This window comes from Agelaius tricolor, unplaced genomic scaffold (assembly GCF_023055355.1).
Source record: "Agelaius tricolor isolate 1412-34295 unplaced genomic scaffold, bAgeTri1.0.p SCAF_19, whole genome shotgun sequence".
Classification (NCBI taxonomy): domain Eukaryota; kingdom Metazoa; phylum Chordata; class Aves; order Passeriformes; family Icteridae; genus Agelaius; species Agelaius tricolor.
This window is the reverse complement of record NW_027269279.1, coordinates 14,120,851-14,136,337: the sequence shown is the minus strand read 5'-3', so window position 1 is coordinate 14,136,337 and position 15,487 is coordinate 14,120,851. Positions and strand designations below refer to the sequence as shown.

General features: G+C 41.1%; 1 protein-coding gene across 7 annotated transcripts in view; it reads left to right on the top strand.

The window, feature by feature from the left end:
* Positions 1 to 15,487, top strand: part of CREBBP (CREB binding protein) — a 97,926-nt gene that overhangs the window by 42,867 nt on the left and 39,572 nt on the right. For all 7 annotated transcript variants that reach the window (XM_071444439.1, XM_071444437.1, XM_071444441.1 and 4 more), the window contains 4 exons: positions 5,556 to 5,805; positions 7,238 to 7,351; positions 14,091 to 14,333; positions 14,985 to 15,084. In XM_071444439.1, coding sequence (XP_071300540.1) covers positions 5,556 to 5,805; positions 7,238 to 7,351; positions 14,091 to 14,333; positions 14,985 to 15,084 — 707 coding nt within the window. The remainder of the gene's footprint in view (positions 1 to 5,555; positions 5,806 to 7,237; positions 7,352 to 14,090; positions 14,334 to 14,984; positions 15,085 to 15,487) is intronic.

Genomic DNA, 15,487 nt, shown 5'->3' with positions numbered 1-15,487 from the left:
GTAATAACAGATTTTGATCAGAAGACAGAAGAAATGACTGGGGGGTGAGGATGTCTCAGGTGTGCCTTGCTGCAGACCTCTGAGGGAGAGGAAGAAAGCTTTTAAACTGGGAGGCCAGGTTTAATTAGAGCAAGTAGAACTGTAGCTACTTAAAATAGACAACTGGTATTTTATTCTAGAGACCAGAAAGAAAAGGCTTTATGAAGAATCACTTAACTCTAGTGCCCTTCCAGGGAGGAAGGCCTGTGTTCTGACCCTTTCTGTGATTTTTCCTCTCTTGCAGCACAGCCACTCTCCTCTATCCCTGTGGAAAGGTCTGTGGCTCTTGCATTGGCAGCATGCTGAGTGTCTGCTTGCTGCTCTCTTCAGCATCCTCCCAGTCTCTGCTGGGTTTGCTGTCTCTGTGCTCACCTTCCCTGTGCCTGCCCTGACCTCCGCTCTGAAATTCAGATTCTCGTTCAAGGCAAGCTCACTCCTTCCCTTCCTCAAGAAAATCCCACCTGATTTACAGCAGTGGACAGCTGGGAAAATGCTCTACTTAGGTCTAAAGGAGAAGATCTTAATAACCTGGAAACAAATCCAGCAGATAGTGTTCAGTGCCAGGGAAAGGAAGTTGTTTTGTTGGGAGCAGAGCATCTCTGTCTTGCCTTAATGCAGGAGTTCATCCTGGGCATGTGGATTGCTTTGAATGGTGGAATATTTTAGCTTTTGCATCATCTGTAAATACAGTGCCAGGCTGGCAAAAGCTGACAAAGAGGAATTAATCTTTTCCCAATGCTCTGGCCCGTGTTCCACTGTCCCCTCCCCCATATGCAAATGTAACAGTGGAGAGTATCCCTTGCTGTGTCCTACCTATCCCTATCCCAGCAGCTGAGGTGCTCCATAGCCAGCACTCCAGCAGCATGGCTTTCCTTCCCTTACAAACTTCTCAGTTGTGCTTTATCCTTTTTTCTATTCAGCATTTGCTGTCTGACATTTTTAATGTTCCTCATTCCTCAGGCTGTTTGTCCCCCATTAAAATAATGAGGTTTAGGTAGGGTATATAACCTCTCAATATTTTGCTCAGGCAGTTTCCTATATATGAGAGCTGGAATCTGTCTACACCTTCCTGTATTTTGTCCCTTTTTCCTACTTTGAAACACTTCTTCAGGGTATATGTTTCTTGGCATTTGCTGGTCCTGCAAAATCAGAAAGATGAGATAAAACTCCACAAGTGTATCCTTAAGAAAGATGCTTATCCAGCCTTGATGTCTAGCAGACTCAATGGCATAGAACTGAGACCTTTGCTGGTGTTAAAACAAAATTGCATTAGCAATTAAAAGTGAAGTTCACTGACTAAGTATTCAGGTTCTTTCTGTGGCCTGACCATAGGAGCCTTCCCACCTTTGAGGTTCTCATGGGCTTGCAGGTTCATTTGCCAGTGCCACCCTCAGAGGTGGAAGTTAAAAGTTGAAAATATTCCTGTTTACCCTTGACATGAACACTCTGCCTTTATCCATGTCAGTGCCAAAGCTTTGGGATAAATCCTGAGCTCTAAACACTTTCTTCATATTAAGACCACAGCCTCAAGCTGCTCCAGGAGAGCTTCAGGTTGGACATCAGGAAGGATTTCTTCCCAGGGAGGTTTGTCAGCACTGGAATTGGCTGCCCAGGGAGGTGCTGGAGTCCCCATCCCTGGAGGTGTCCAAGGAAAGCCTGGAGGTTGCACTCAGTGCTGGTGATAAATTGGGGATTGGGCACAGGTTGGCCTTGATGATCTCAGAGGGCTCTTCCAGCCTGAAATGGTTCTGGGATTCTGGGATTCTGTAGGCTTTGTGTTCAGGAGCTGGATATCTTCCTATTCCTACCTCTCCTCATTTCCTAGAGCACTGCCAATGCTCAGGTTGGTGTCACAGGCTGACAAGGCCATGTCACTTCAGGAAGCCTCTTTTCCTCTCCTTGGGGCCTTCTGCCCACCATGCAGACTCAGATTCTGATTCCTCCTGCTCCTTGGGTGAGGAAATGCAGCACTGCAGGGTTTTGGGGCACACATGGAAATATTTGTGTATGCAGTGCTCGTTTCAGCCCATTTGTGCACCTGTGAGCCTCCAACCTCTGGGGCCAAAGCTGACCCTGGGGTTCCTGGTGTCACAAGGATCCTTCCTGTTTGGACAGGACCAGGCTGCTCATTCCATGCTGGTGTAAAACCACCATCCATGTGAACTGCAGGAAGTGTAAACAGCTTCTGTGTCACTTCCCCAGCAAAGCTCTGCTCATCAGGTGGCTGCACTGGGGAACACCTTTGGCCTTGATGCCCCCCAGTAGCTGCTGCTTGAGCTCTCCTTCAGTTTTGGGACAGAATGATGCTCCCTGGGCCCTACAGAGCTGGTTCAGCACTTGCTAGAGCATTCCTGCCAATCCTGTGGGCAGGAAAGACTTTTTTGAATCTTACTGGAAAAGTATTGGGATACTCATTATTGGAGTTGGTCACACTATGAAGACTTAATTCAGATAGAAATATTGCTAATTGAAAGTTCAATTTTTATATATATTACATATATATATGATATAATATAAATATATTTTTATATATTACCAATTGAAACATTTACAGTTCATGTGTGTATCCACTTTGTGCCTGCTATTCCTTCTCTGGAAGGAACCTTCAGGATCACACTTTAAGCCTTTGGTTGGAAGGGAGCTGAAGAAGTTTAGGGGTGTTTCACCTTAATGTACCTGTGTGGGTGATTTGTGGCAGTGGATTCTTCATAACCTCACTAAAACCTGCTGTTGATTACAAACCTCTCTTATAGAACTAAAAGGCATTTTTTAAACACAGGATTTGTCCTCATACAGTGAAAGTCACATTCTTATATCAGGGAGAAGGAGAAAAACATGGAAATAAACAGAAATTACAGAAGAAAAGTATTTTAAAACCATAATGCTCTGTAGAGTGGAGCTGAGGCAGAGTTCTGTATTGCATTGTTTACCTGCTGTAAGATTGCCCCTGCTGCTGAGATTGCTGCCTGCTTTTCTAAGAAAAGGTACATAGTGTTCCATCTCAGCAGTGTTGAGTGCTTTTGAATATAAATGCATAAAAACATGGAGAATTACTGGTCACTTCAGTGAAGTAAAACCACCAGGGAACATTGAGTCCATCTCAGTCCACAAGAATGAGATACTTGTGCATCTGTGCTGCCCAGACGTGCAGGAAGGTTTTGCCCTTTAGGATAGGGACAGGGCAGAACCATCTTCCTCTCTGAATGAGTTTCCATAATTTAAAGGGTATTAATAGCTGCCTTATCCTATAGAAGTATGTATAACTCAGTTTCCAGAAAACTGATTCTTGATGTTCCCATTTCCGTCAGAGGCTTTAGCCCATTTCCCCCCCTGATCCATTCGCTCTGTTAATGGTGGAGCAAGTGGCAAGAGAAACAAAAGTATCTTTTTTGCCTTATCTGACTACTGAATTATTTCTTTAAATTGTGGGTCCAGAAGTGCCTGAACTTCCTTCTTCAGCAAGAACATTGTCAGTCAGTCAGGTGAAGCAACCTGAAGAAGTTTTCTATTCTGAGGGGGTTTTGCCCTACCAGCAACACACTGATCTGGACTGAGACTGCTTTGTTCTTCAAACCACTGATACTCTGCAATTCTGCTTTTTCTGTTACTCAGTCTTCAAGTATCCCTCCTGGGTCAGGACATCTGTGCTGATACAGCTGCAGTTGTGTCTGTTAACTGGAAGGGTAGTAACAAAAGGAGGACTTGGCTTGGGAAACAATTCTTTGACTGGGATGAAAGCATCGCTTCCAACAAGATTTTCTTTGGCATGATCCCTGTATTTTTCTGCAGATTAGCTGAACTAATTGTTTCCTATTTGTGACCCAAGAATTGTTTCAGCAAAACCTCTCTGCTCTATGGATTTGCTCACAGGAGAAATGGAAGACTGAATTTCAGCTGCAAGCAGTGGGAGCAGATGTTCATGGGTTTCCTTCATTCACCCCCTTATTCCTTTTATTGTTCTTTCTCTTGAGAGTTCAAGACAGATTCAGCAATTCCTCTTTGTCTAAGACTTATTATAATCACTACCAAGTGGTGGAGTCTCCACTTCTTCCATCAAATACCAGGCATGGTGGTTTCTACTTGATCTTGTGTGCTTCATTCCCCAGAAGAAAAGCAAGCTCCAAAACCTGATGTGCAGGGACAAAGCTTGCTGCTGGACTAGGAAAAACTTGGGCAGGGAACTTTTTGTTAATCTAAGAAAATTAGGATTTTGTAGGCTGTGGAATTTCCTGGGGAATCCTTCTCAAAGGTCAGAAGTAGAATGGGCTAGAATTGGTGCATGCTGACACTTAAACCTGATTTTCTTTAAATGTGGTACACAGGCTGTAGTCAGCTGTAGGTTAGTAGTTCTGCAGGCAGTACTGAACCATTTCCTCTATTTCCTCCCCAGCATAATCCTAATGTTCCTATATTCTATTTTAAAGTGGATTTCAGGGCTGGTTTTCCTTAGGTAGCTTGGAATTTGGTGAGTTTTCCTGTAGTAACCTGTTTTCACAGTGCATAATCAAATTGATTCTTGAGACAATTGCTTGTTTGTCCATGAGATTAATTCAGGCTACAAATCACAGGGATTGCAGCACTTTTGCAGTCCCATATCTGTTCCTGCTAGGGGATTCATTGCAGCCTGTGGATATGTTTAATTTTGAAAGTAAAGTTTCTACATTAGTCCAGGAAGGTGGAAAAGCTGCCTGATCTGTGCTGAATAATTGACATGTTAAAGAGGTTGTTTCTCTTCTGCACTGTTACAAGCTGTGCCTTAAACTGAAGAGCTCTGTGGGTTTGCAGCTGTCAGGCAGAGCTCAAGCCTTGGTGCAGAAGTGTGTCCATAAAGAATGGGTGCTGGAAGTAAAACATTGGATTTTAGTGCTGATAGAACCCAGTGTCACCCTGTGGTAGCTCTAGTTCTCCTCAGCAGCCATAATGCAACCCAGATTTAGGTGGCCCCTCCTAGAAGAAAACTATATACAGCTTGCCCTGGGAATTTTCTCTGTGGAAGGGATATCACTTGAAGCCAAAAAGGTTTAATTTAGGCTTGAAAAATCAGCTCTGCCTTTTGCTGTAATACATGGAGACAGTCATAGAATTTTGACTGTCTTCTCCCATTGGACTTCTTTTTGTTAGGGACAAGGAACTGAGATTGATGTGTATAAAATGTATGATATGAAAATCTGACCTGTAGTATGAAAATAGAGTATTGAATTTATAGATTTATAGAATGGTGTGGGGTGGAAGGGACCTTAAAGAGTTCCACCTCTGAGCTCATAAGAGCTCATTGCTGTTGGAATGATGGTCTCTCTAATAAACAGTGTTTTGAATGGCTCGTTATTTCAACTCTAGTTTAAGTGTTTTAACAGAGTGTTTAACTCTCAATACACTGATGTTGTTTGAGCATTAGAAATGTTTGAGACTGTTGCAATAACCCTTGTAGCTCAGCGAACACTTCTGGGATAAGAAACAAGACGAAGACAGAACCGCGGCGCGCCGGCACGAGGCTGAACTCTCCTTTTTTCTCTCAGTCCCAGATGCAAACCCAAGTGCAGCAGGTGGGAATGGTCCCCACGCAGGCCATGGCCACCGGGCCCACGGCAGACCCCGAGAAGCGCAAGCTGATCCAGCAGCAGCTGGTCTTGCTGCTCCACGCCCACAAGTGTCAGCGGCGCGAGCAGGCCAACGGCGAGGTGCGCGCCTGCGCCCTGCCCCACTGCCGCACCATGAAGAACGTCCTCAACCACATGACACACTGCCAGGCTGGCAAGGCCTGCCAAGGTGAGCCCTCCCTGGCCCCAGCCTCGCTCTGGCACTGCCCTATTTTCTAAAAAATCCCTTCACCAGGATTTCTTCTCCTGAGAAGCCTCAGAGAAAAATGAGAACAATAATGATCTGCTTGCTTCTCCTGTGTTTTGCTGCTTTGGAATGTGGGTTGGACATTGTTTACCAACTGGTCATTGTTTGATTGGTTTAATGTGAATTGTTTTAACTTAATGACCAATCACAGCCAGCTGTGTTGGGACTCTGAAAGGAGTCAAGGGTTTTTCATTATTGTCTTGTTAAGCCTTCTGTCTGTATCCTTCCTCTATTCTTTAGTATATTTAGTATAGTATTATATAATATGATATGATATAATATGATATGGCATGATATGATATAATATATATGATATATGATATAATATAATATAATATGATACAATATAATATGATATAATTCAATAGAATAGAATACAATGTAATATAATATACCATAATATAATATAATATAATATAATACCATAATATAATATAATATGATATAATATAATGTAATGTAATATAATATAATGCCATAATATAATACCGTAATATAATATAATATAATGCCATAATATAATACCGTAATATAATATAATATAATGCCATAATATAATGCCATAATATAATGCCATAATATAATGCCATAATATAATGCCATAATATAATGCCATAATATAATGCCATAATATAATATAATATAATATAATATAATATAATATAATATAATATGCCTTCTAAGAACATTGAGTCAGATTCATCATTCTTTCCAATGACAGGGGACCCCAAAAATACCACATTGCTCTACTCAGCCCAAGGGTCCCCCTGTGCCTGGCACAAGGGACTGTCAGCACTGGCTCTGTGGTTAAGCTGCTCCCAGCTCTGCCCGTTTAGAAAACAGAATGCAACATTTGCTCTCATCAAGTAGGGTGGTATGAGTATAGCCTTGCAAGCATCTTCTTCATCTCCTCTGTTGTATTAAGTGTGATGTCCACTGTGTCTTTGTCTTAAATTTCAGTTCTAGTTTCCTTCATTTGCACTTGGATCACAAGATATTTCAGTTGTATTTAGTTATATGTATTGCAGTATTGCAATATTTGCCTTTTGGAAGTAGGATGGTAGCAGTGTAGCCTTGCAATCATCCTTTTCATCTCTGTTGTACAAGGAGGGTGTAGTATCCACCATGTCTTTGTCATAAATTTTAGGACTAGTTTCCTTCATTTGCTGGTGGATCACAAAAAAATTTACTTGTTTGTGGTTTTAGTATTGCTTGTGAAGGAGAAAGAGTAGAGTTACTCTAAAAAATGAAATAGCTCAAAACCACTTGAAGAATAAATTGCTCTAAAAAACGAAATAATTCAAAACCAATTAACCAAGGAGTGACTCTTAACTCTTGCTTTCCTTTGCTGCAGTTGCTCATTGTGCATCTTCGAGACAAATCATCTCCCACTGGAAGAATTGTACTCGGCACGACTGTCCCGTGTGCCTTCCTCTGAAAAATGCCAGTGACAAAAGAAACCAACAACGTGAGTATTTCTCTTCCTGCTGTCACCATTGAAACTCTTAAACCAAAGCTGATCATGTGGGCAATGGAGGAATAAACTCTTGGCAGTGTCCCAACAGACTTAGTAGCTGTTAACAGTTTGTACAAGGATAAATGTACCAGTGAATTTCAATTTCTGATCATTGAATGCAATTCATTACTTAAATACAGTAATACTTAAATACATAAGTGTACTTAAATACACAAATAATTGGGGAAGTCTGAGCTCAAGCATCTTTTCTAAAGGGTGTGGCAACTCCTAACTGGTGTTCCATTGTGAGGCAGCTCAATAGATTCCAGTTATGAAGCAGTTTTGGATGTAGGGGGGCCTGGGGAGGAGATCAGCTACTTGATTGTGTTTCTTTTTGCTAGAAATAACTTAAATAGAAATACTAATGATTTAAAATAATCAAAAATATTTGAAAAAAATCATTCTCTCATGTAAAAAGGTCTGGGTGTCTTAATCATTGTATTTAACACTGGTACAGATTAGCTGTAGTTCTGCAGATCATGTCTGGTTTTTATAATAGCTGAGCTGTTACTGATCCTTGGGGCCAGTCCATTTGTAGTTTATTTCTTGTTCCCTTTTACTCTGAAAAAGAAAATTCTCAACTTATAGGTTTGCTTCTCATCAAGTCCTTTGAAAAGATGCCAGGGTGGAACATTTTACAGCATCAATGTAAAGTTCTAGAAGTCTTAAGTAATGTTATGCCTAAGTATATTTAAATAAGGGTTAAGAAGTGGAAAATAGCTGCAGGACTTGCAAAGCTTGTACATTGGAATTGGATTGGAAGCATTCTGCTGATTTCCAGCTAAGCTGAAAGTGGGGAGCTCCAGTAAACCTTGGAGGATGGAGAATTGCTCCTAGGTTAGGTGGGATTAAGGCAGGGGGGGAGTAGCTGCTAAAACTACCAAAATTATCCATTGAGGATGTTCTCTTTATGGTTTAAGTAGGGGTTTTCCTCCTCCAAACTGAAAAAATTACAACTGTAGAGCTACTTGGAAGTCAGGATTTTGTTTTCATTTTACCAAACTTCTCCATGGTAAACAAGATAAATCTTGTGCTTTGAAGGTAGTAATTTGTTGCAAGTGATTACTTGTTTGACCCTTGAAAAATGTGTTGAAAGCTTTGCTTTTTAATATGACATGGTCCATTTGTGTTTAACATCCTTATTACACAGTTGTTATCAAAGTGCTAACAACATCTACCAGAACAGAATTGTATTTTTCAATACAAGCTGCTGGTGAAAAGTAGTTTGTGCACCATTTGTTTGGTTGCTCATACAGCTGATCATAAGAGAACAAAAACTGGAACATAAATAAGCCTTAAAAATAATTTTGCTATGGAATCAAATATGATATTGTCTGACTGCAACAGAATTATAGTGGATAAGTGTAGCATTTGTCTCTCTTGTTGCATATGGAGGGAGATAAATATGAAATCTCCTTCTATTCAGTTAATCAATAAACCAGTGGTGCAGGGTTCTTTGTCCTGGATTATGTCTGAGTCATACACATAACACCTCATGGTTTATTGGAAGTGAAAGAGGAGCACTTAAAGTACTTTTTTAGCTGTATTATAAAAGGTACCCCTTTTTGTGCATTCAGGAGGGTTTGTGAAATGATTTACATTGGTATGTGCATTTTTAAATGTTGGGCCTGATCAGGTGGATTTTAACCAGAGCTAGAGTAGTTTTAGACTGGAAGAAAATGTTGTCTTGTTTAAGAATAATACAGAGTAGCTTCTACTGAATTGGGAGAAGGAGGGAGTCTGCATTTGGCAGAATGAGAGAATATTCAGAAAGGGGAAAAGGAATGAGGAGTGTGGTGATCCTCCCCCTATTGCAGGGAGAGCCCAGAACCTCCTTCCTGGGCCCATCCCTGTTTCCCTGTTGTTATTTCAGTCCTGGGGTGGCCATGCTGGGCTCTCATAGCTGTTCCAAAGGGTGCCCACCTTGTAGAACATTGTGCAGTTGAGCATGCTGAGCATGCCAGGTGGTGCCTCACTTCCATGCACAGTCATTCCTGTGCTTTTGTAGCTTTCTGTTCCCACTCCTTGGGGATCTGGAAAGTCCTGGGGTTTAGGTTATTGCCTTGGAGCTGTTTCTGTGCAGGTCTTTTAGTGTTGGGTTTTTTTTGCAAAGAACATTGTGCTAGGTTTCTTTTGTATTGCCTTTTTCATTTCTTTTAAAACACTCTTGAACTATATTTTACTATAATGGTTGATAGTGACCTGACTTGTTAATAGGACATATTGGGACAAATTTCAAATTCTTTCTGTTCCACATGGTTCTTATTGTGTGTCCCATGTACCTCTGAGGAGACAGGGGAAACTGGAAAACAAATATTATTTTGCACTAATGGTAAAACATTAAGCTTTTCTTTTGAATAAGCAAGTGAATCCTGTGTTTTGAAGTAATGGCTTGAAATTTGGTTGAAATATTTTGGGGTTGAAGGCTTGTTTCTGTTAGGAAGTTCTTCTTGCTCCCTGCTGGGCCCAACACCATATGAGTCACAAACTTTTGCAAACAGTTGTTGATATATTTCCTAGTTTTGTAGCTGTGTCAGTTATTTTTTTGAAAATTCATCTTGTCATCCACTTGCTTGAGCTCCTTAATTCTTCCATTCCTGGCCTGGGCAGGTGTGTTGTGCCACAGCTCCTGGATCTGCTCCCATTTGTAATGTCCTGGGCCATCCCCATGTGCAGCACTTGGTGTGCATCATTCCAGGTTCAGGAGACCGTGGAAAACCCCTGGGATCCACACTCAGATGAGTGAGACTGGAAAGAGGAGTTGTGAACTTGGAGCTGATCTCCTCTGGAGCTTTTCTTGTAGGAAAATTTTAAATAAAATGCAGCAAGGAGAAAGCTGGATTAAGAAAGATGAAACTTGAGCTAACTCATCTTCACCTAAAAGTGTGATTTTAGAGAAAACACCAGAAATTGTGGTGTGTGTGAAGTCAGGGATGAAGGAGCAGGAATCTGATGAGGGAAATGGAAGCAGGGACCATGATCTAGCTGGCTGATGCCCAGGACATGGAAGAGAACCTGGATGTGGAGCTTTTGGGAGCCAGTCCTTTGCAGAGGAGGAAGGAGTGAGTGCATCCATGCACAGGGAAATGTGTCCAGGAGGAGGAGGAGGCAGCAACTTCTTCAGTGGAGTCTTTTTCCTGTGAAAACAAAATGAAATCCAGCTTGTTCAATCTTACTGTCAGTCACTGTAAGATCTACAAACAAAACATGTCTCTTGTTTTTTTCAATTGCTGGAAATCATATAATGGTGACCCATCAGTTATCCCAGGGAGCCACATGGTGGATAATAGTCCTTGGATTAAGGAGTTCCACTGATTGACTGATCCAATGCTTATGAAGGCTTATGATGTAATGCTTAACTTAAATAAAAATTAAAATGGCATTGGTGGTGAAGTTTAAAGCTGACACTTCCTGCTTCAAATTCTTCATAAAATCTTTACCCCATGATTTGATTCAAGATACAGCCTTTAATTAACTGATTGTGTGCATTTATCTTCATGTACCTGCCTAATTCTGAGGGCAGGACAGGCTTGTGCTGAGGTGAGTCAAGGGCACCAGCACAAATTTTGCTCCAGCCACTGCAAGATGAGCAGAGTGAGGAACAGGACAGAATAAGTCTCAATTAAAGAATTCAGAAGCAAAATCAAACATTTTAACCAGCATGGCTAAATTTAAATCAGCTCATAGCTTGTTGTCTGAGGTGTTGAGCCAGAGTTGCTGAAGGATTTTGGTTTAACAATTGCCAGCTGTTCTAACAGACAATTGTGTCTCAAATGCTACTTTTTTTGCATCTTAATTGTTAGTATTACCTTCTTTCTAGCTTATTGATCTAATCTTAAGAGTTTAGGAATTTAAAATCCTCCAAAATGGTTTAACATGTTCGCTGGAGTGGTCAGGTTAGAGGAGTGCTGGGCATTCATACTTAAAATAGCATTAGGGATCTGTGCTTAAAATAAATTTAACTAGCTGGAGGGGTTCCCCTCCAGAAGACATGAGTGCAGTGTCATTAAACAGCACCTGGGACAGACATTAAACAGTACCTGAGACAGGAATCCTGCAGGTGAGCTGCTCCTTGATGGTTCTGGTGCCTGCTGGGGCATTGGGATGTCACTGGGGCTGCTCAGGAAGTTCTGGGGCTGCTTAACTTGTGCTTGTTTGAACCTTCCCTCCTCAGGTACCTAAACACAAGTGACACTGGGGCACACAGAGCCAGCTGTCTTTACAGCATTTAGAATGTGAATTACAAAGCTCATTTCACACTTGTAACTTCTGTCATGGGCTCCTCAACGTCTGAAGCACCAGTTAAGAAAAATAAATTTCAGCAGACATTGCTTCACATAGCAGTGGCCTAATGTGTTTGTTCCAGGGCTGTGTTTATTTTAGTTGACTTTATTTCCTGCCACAGAAGGGACAGCATTTGCACTTGGGTCTCTCCAGAGTAGAAATTTAATACTCTGTGCCTCCATCTTCTTGTTTGACAGATAAAGTCAGCCTTCATATAAAACCAGTGAACAAACAGACAAAAAAAACTCCTTCAAAACCAGGTTCCTGATATTGGGAAATACTCAGAACAGGATCCTGTTGAGTTGTGAATTGGTAGAAAAGCTGAGGCCAAATAGTTTAACACTGTTCTAACACAAAGGCTGAACTTGTGCTTTGTAGTGACTGAAGCTGCTGCCAAAGCCCAGCCCAGAGCTCTGGGCTGGAGGGGCTGAACTTGTCCAAGTGAGCTCCAAGCCAAGCCTGCAGTCTCACACAATCAGTGGCTTTTCCCCAGAACCTGAGGGGTGGTGGAAGGCTGGGGTCTCCTCAGAGGGGTGACCTGAGCCTTTTCCAGATTCCCAAACATTGGCATCACCTGTGGGTGTTCTGCCATCTCCACACTTCAGCACTGAAAGAAAACTGGGGGGGGTTTGTCCTAATTTTTCTGGTGGAATATCATCCTCTAACAAGCTGGAACTCTTATTGGCTCCTGAATCAATCTGTGCTGTCACAACAACCTCTGAAGCCTTTTAAATGCCAGGCTGCCACAACTTTTGTGCTATTTAACCTTGGAATTCCTTGGCTTGCAGTAGTGTAAAGGCATCTTTCTCCTAGGCTGTGTGATTCCAGGGTACTACATGCAAGTCCAATGAGGAATTCATAGAGATGCTCTTTAATAGGTCTTTTTTTTTTTTTTTTAATTAAGCTGATAGGATCTTAATCAGCTTCTGCCTTTGTTTTTAAATTCTCTTGGAAGTGATCAGGGAGTTCAAAAGTTATTGTGAGTGTGTCCACAGAGTGTAAATATACATAAGCCTTAATTTCCATGGTAATCCCAGCATTTAAAATACTGTGGATTGTCCTTTGGGGGAAAAAAGGATGTTTTTTGTAGGGCTGCTTATTCAGGAGAGGGAGCTATCTGAGTTTATTTATTTGTAGTTCTTTGGCAAATGAGATCAAATTGATTTCTCATCTGGAGAGGGAAAAGTCTGGACTCTACAATGTGAGTGTTTTCTCTTGGGTGGAAGCTGGAAGCCTGTGTATCTGTTTCAGTGATTCAGTTTCCATAGTGGGTGAGGATTTAAGAAATCCTGGATAATGCTGTTAATGTCTCAGAAGGCTTGTTTTCCTGACTTTTTTATCTAACCACGTGCCCCTACTAATATTTCAATAAAACAGTTATTGTTGCCTATATTAAGAGCCATTACTGTTGCTAAGTTTAGTTCACACATTTGTAATGCACATTATATATTTAATTACTTGAGGGGGAAAATGTGAAGGAAGTGTTACTTCTACCAGAGTCCTGACTATCAAAAGGCAGTGTCCCTGTGCTGAGGGTTGTACTCTGTGGGTCATTCACCAGGGAACATGGCATTACTTAGAATGGCAGCTAAAATGAGAACCAGAATGCAAAACTTTGCTCTCTTCTGGATCAAGTAAATGCTACTTCTCCCTGTTGTTTCCATTTCCTGTCTAAGGAAAATGACTCTTCCCTACACCTCTGTGGTGGGAGAGGTTGGTTGGTTGTGGTAGCCATATAGGTTAATGAATACCTAAACATCATCTAAATTATTTACCAGGGTTCAACCCCTTACTGACTCTCCAACTCATTTTAGATTTAGCCAGTACAATCTGAGACTCATCAGGGTTTTTCATATCTCTGAGGAACTTGGGGTTTAAGGTAATTTGGCCTTCAGAGGATTCATCTGGTGACTGCTCGCAATGAAAATTTCTACCAACAGATCTTCAGTATTACCTTTGTGTCCAAGGACACAGTGTTTCTGCTCAACTCAGGATCTCTGTTCTGGAGCCAAATATTTTGACCTAAAATGGGATTGATGGGAAAGAGGGAAGTAGAGGAATTAAATTTTTTTCCCCCTTAGTTTACTGTCCCCAAGCATGAAAATCCTATTTAGCCTTATGTAGGAGCCTGCACTATATATCTGTTACAAGTAATTATGGGCTTATCTGCCTGAAATTTACAGCACTTCTCTTTAGACTGCATGGATTAATAGCCAGGGTGGGTTCTGTCCTGTAGAATCAAAGGTTGAGTTTTCCCACTTGGCATCTCGGGTGTTGTTCTGTCCTCTGGCAGAAAAATATCTGTATCATAGAATATGTGCATGTTCTGGTGACTCTTGGCATGACTGGTTTTACTCCTTCTCCTCATTGAGTTTTAATTTTTTCTTATCCTTTCTCTCCTCTGTAGCCCTTTTAGGGTCTCCAGCAGGTGGAATCCAGAATTCCATCGGTTCTGTTGGCACGGGCCAGCAGAGCACTCCAGCACTAAGCAATCCCAACCCAATTGACCCCAGCTCCATGCAACGAGCCTATGCTGCCCTGGGGCTGCCATATGGCAACCAGCCCCAAACACAGCTGCAGCCCCAGGTCCAAGGCCAGCAGCCAGCACAGCCTCAGGCTCACCAGCAAATGAGGACCATTAATGCACTGGGTAGGTGGAGAAAAGACCAAGAAAAAAAAAAAAAGAGTTAAAATAACTGATGTTGAATTTTTAGGATAGTCTGGTATTTTGTTTGGTCAGAGTAGTGACTGTCTGTTCATGTTGTTTAGTAAGTTAAAAATACACTATTTATTTACCCTACCATTCATTTACATTTGAATATTAGAAAGTTTTCAATGTAGTGCTTTTGACAAATAGTGGGAGTTTAAGTTTCTGTTAAAATACAGCTCATTCTATTAAAATATAGCCCATAGCTCATTCTCTGACGTGATGAGACAGAACTTCTGAAGGATTTTGGTTTAACAATTGCTCCCTGTTCTAACAGATAATTCTGTCTCAAATACTTTTTTTTTTGCATTTTTTGCTTCTTAATTGCTAGTATTACCTTCTTTATAGCTTATTGATCTAATCTTAAGAGTTTATGAATTTAAAATTTTAATGGACTCATTTTTGTAGTTCAGACAAAGTAACTTGGTTCCAGAAATAGCCATGTATGTGCAGCACAGCAGGTATTGTTATAAAAATACTTAACCTGATAAATTGCTTCTTTAGTTAGCCAGGTGGGTCAGTAAATTGCAGTTTTGTCAAATTATTGTCAAAATTGTGAACTGTGTACCAATGATGTTTAATTTTGTCCCAAAGGAGCCAACCAGATGAACCTTCCCGCAGGAGGAATAACAACAGACCAGCAACCGGGTCTAATTTCTGAAACTGCTCTTCCAACATCTCTTGGGACAAATAAGTAATGCACACATTTTCATTCTTGCTCAATTAAACATTTATTTCCATGCTTATGAAAGTAAATAAGAGCATGCTTTAAGAAGTGAGGGTATTGGCATGGAGATGGACGTGTACAGCTCTGCTCTCTGTCCTGTTTCAGTTCCAGAGCTGCCACTTTGTGCCTCCTGAGAGCCCCACAATATTTACTGCTTTTAAATGAAGTCCCAAAGGAAGAATATTTTTATTTTTAAGTTCATAGTTGTGATTCTTTGCCATTCACACCGTGAATGTGCCTTGTAAACTCCTGAGCTTTGCTGCTTTAGGGGTTGCAGTTTGTTGATGCCAAAATTTCATTTAAGAGAATCTTTGATGCAATAGCTAAAAATGATGAAAGTAACAACTCAAAAATTACTTCAGGCATCAAA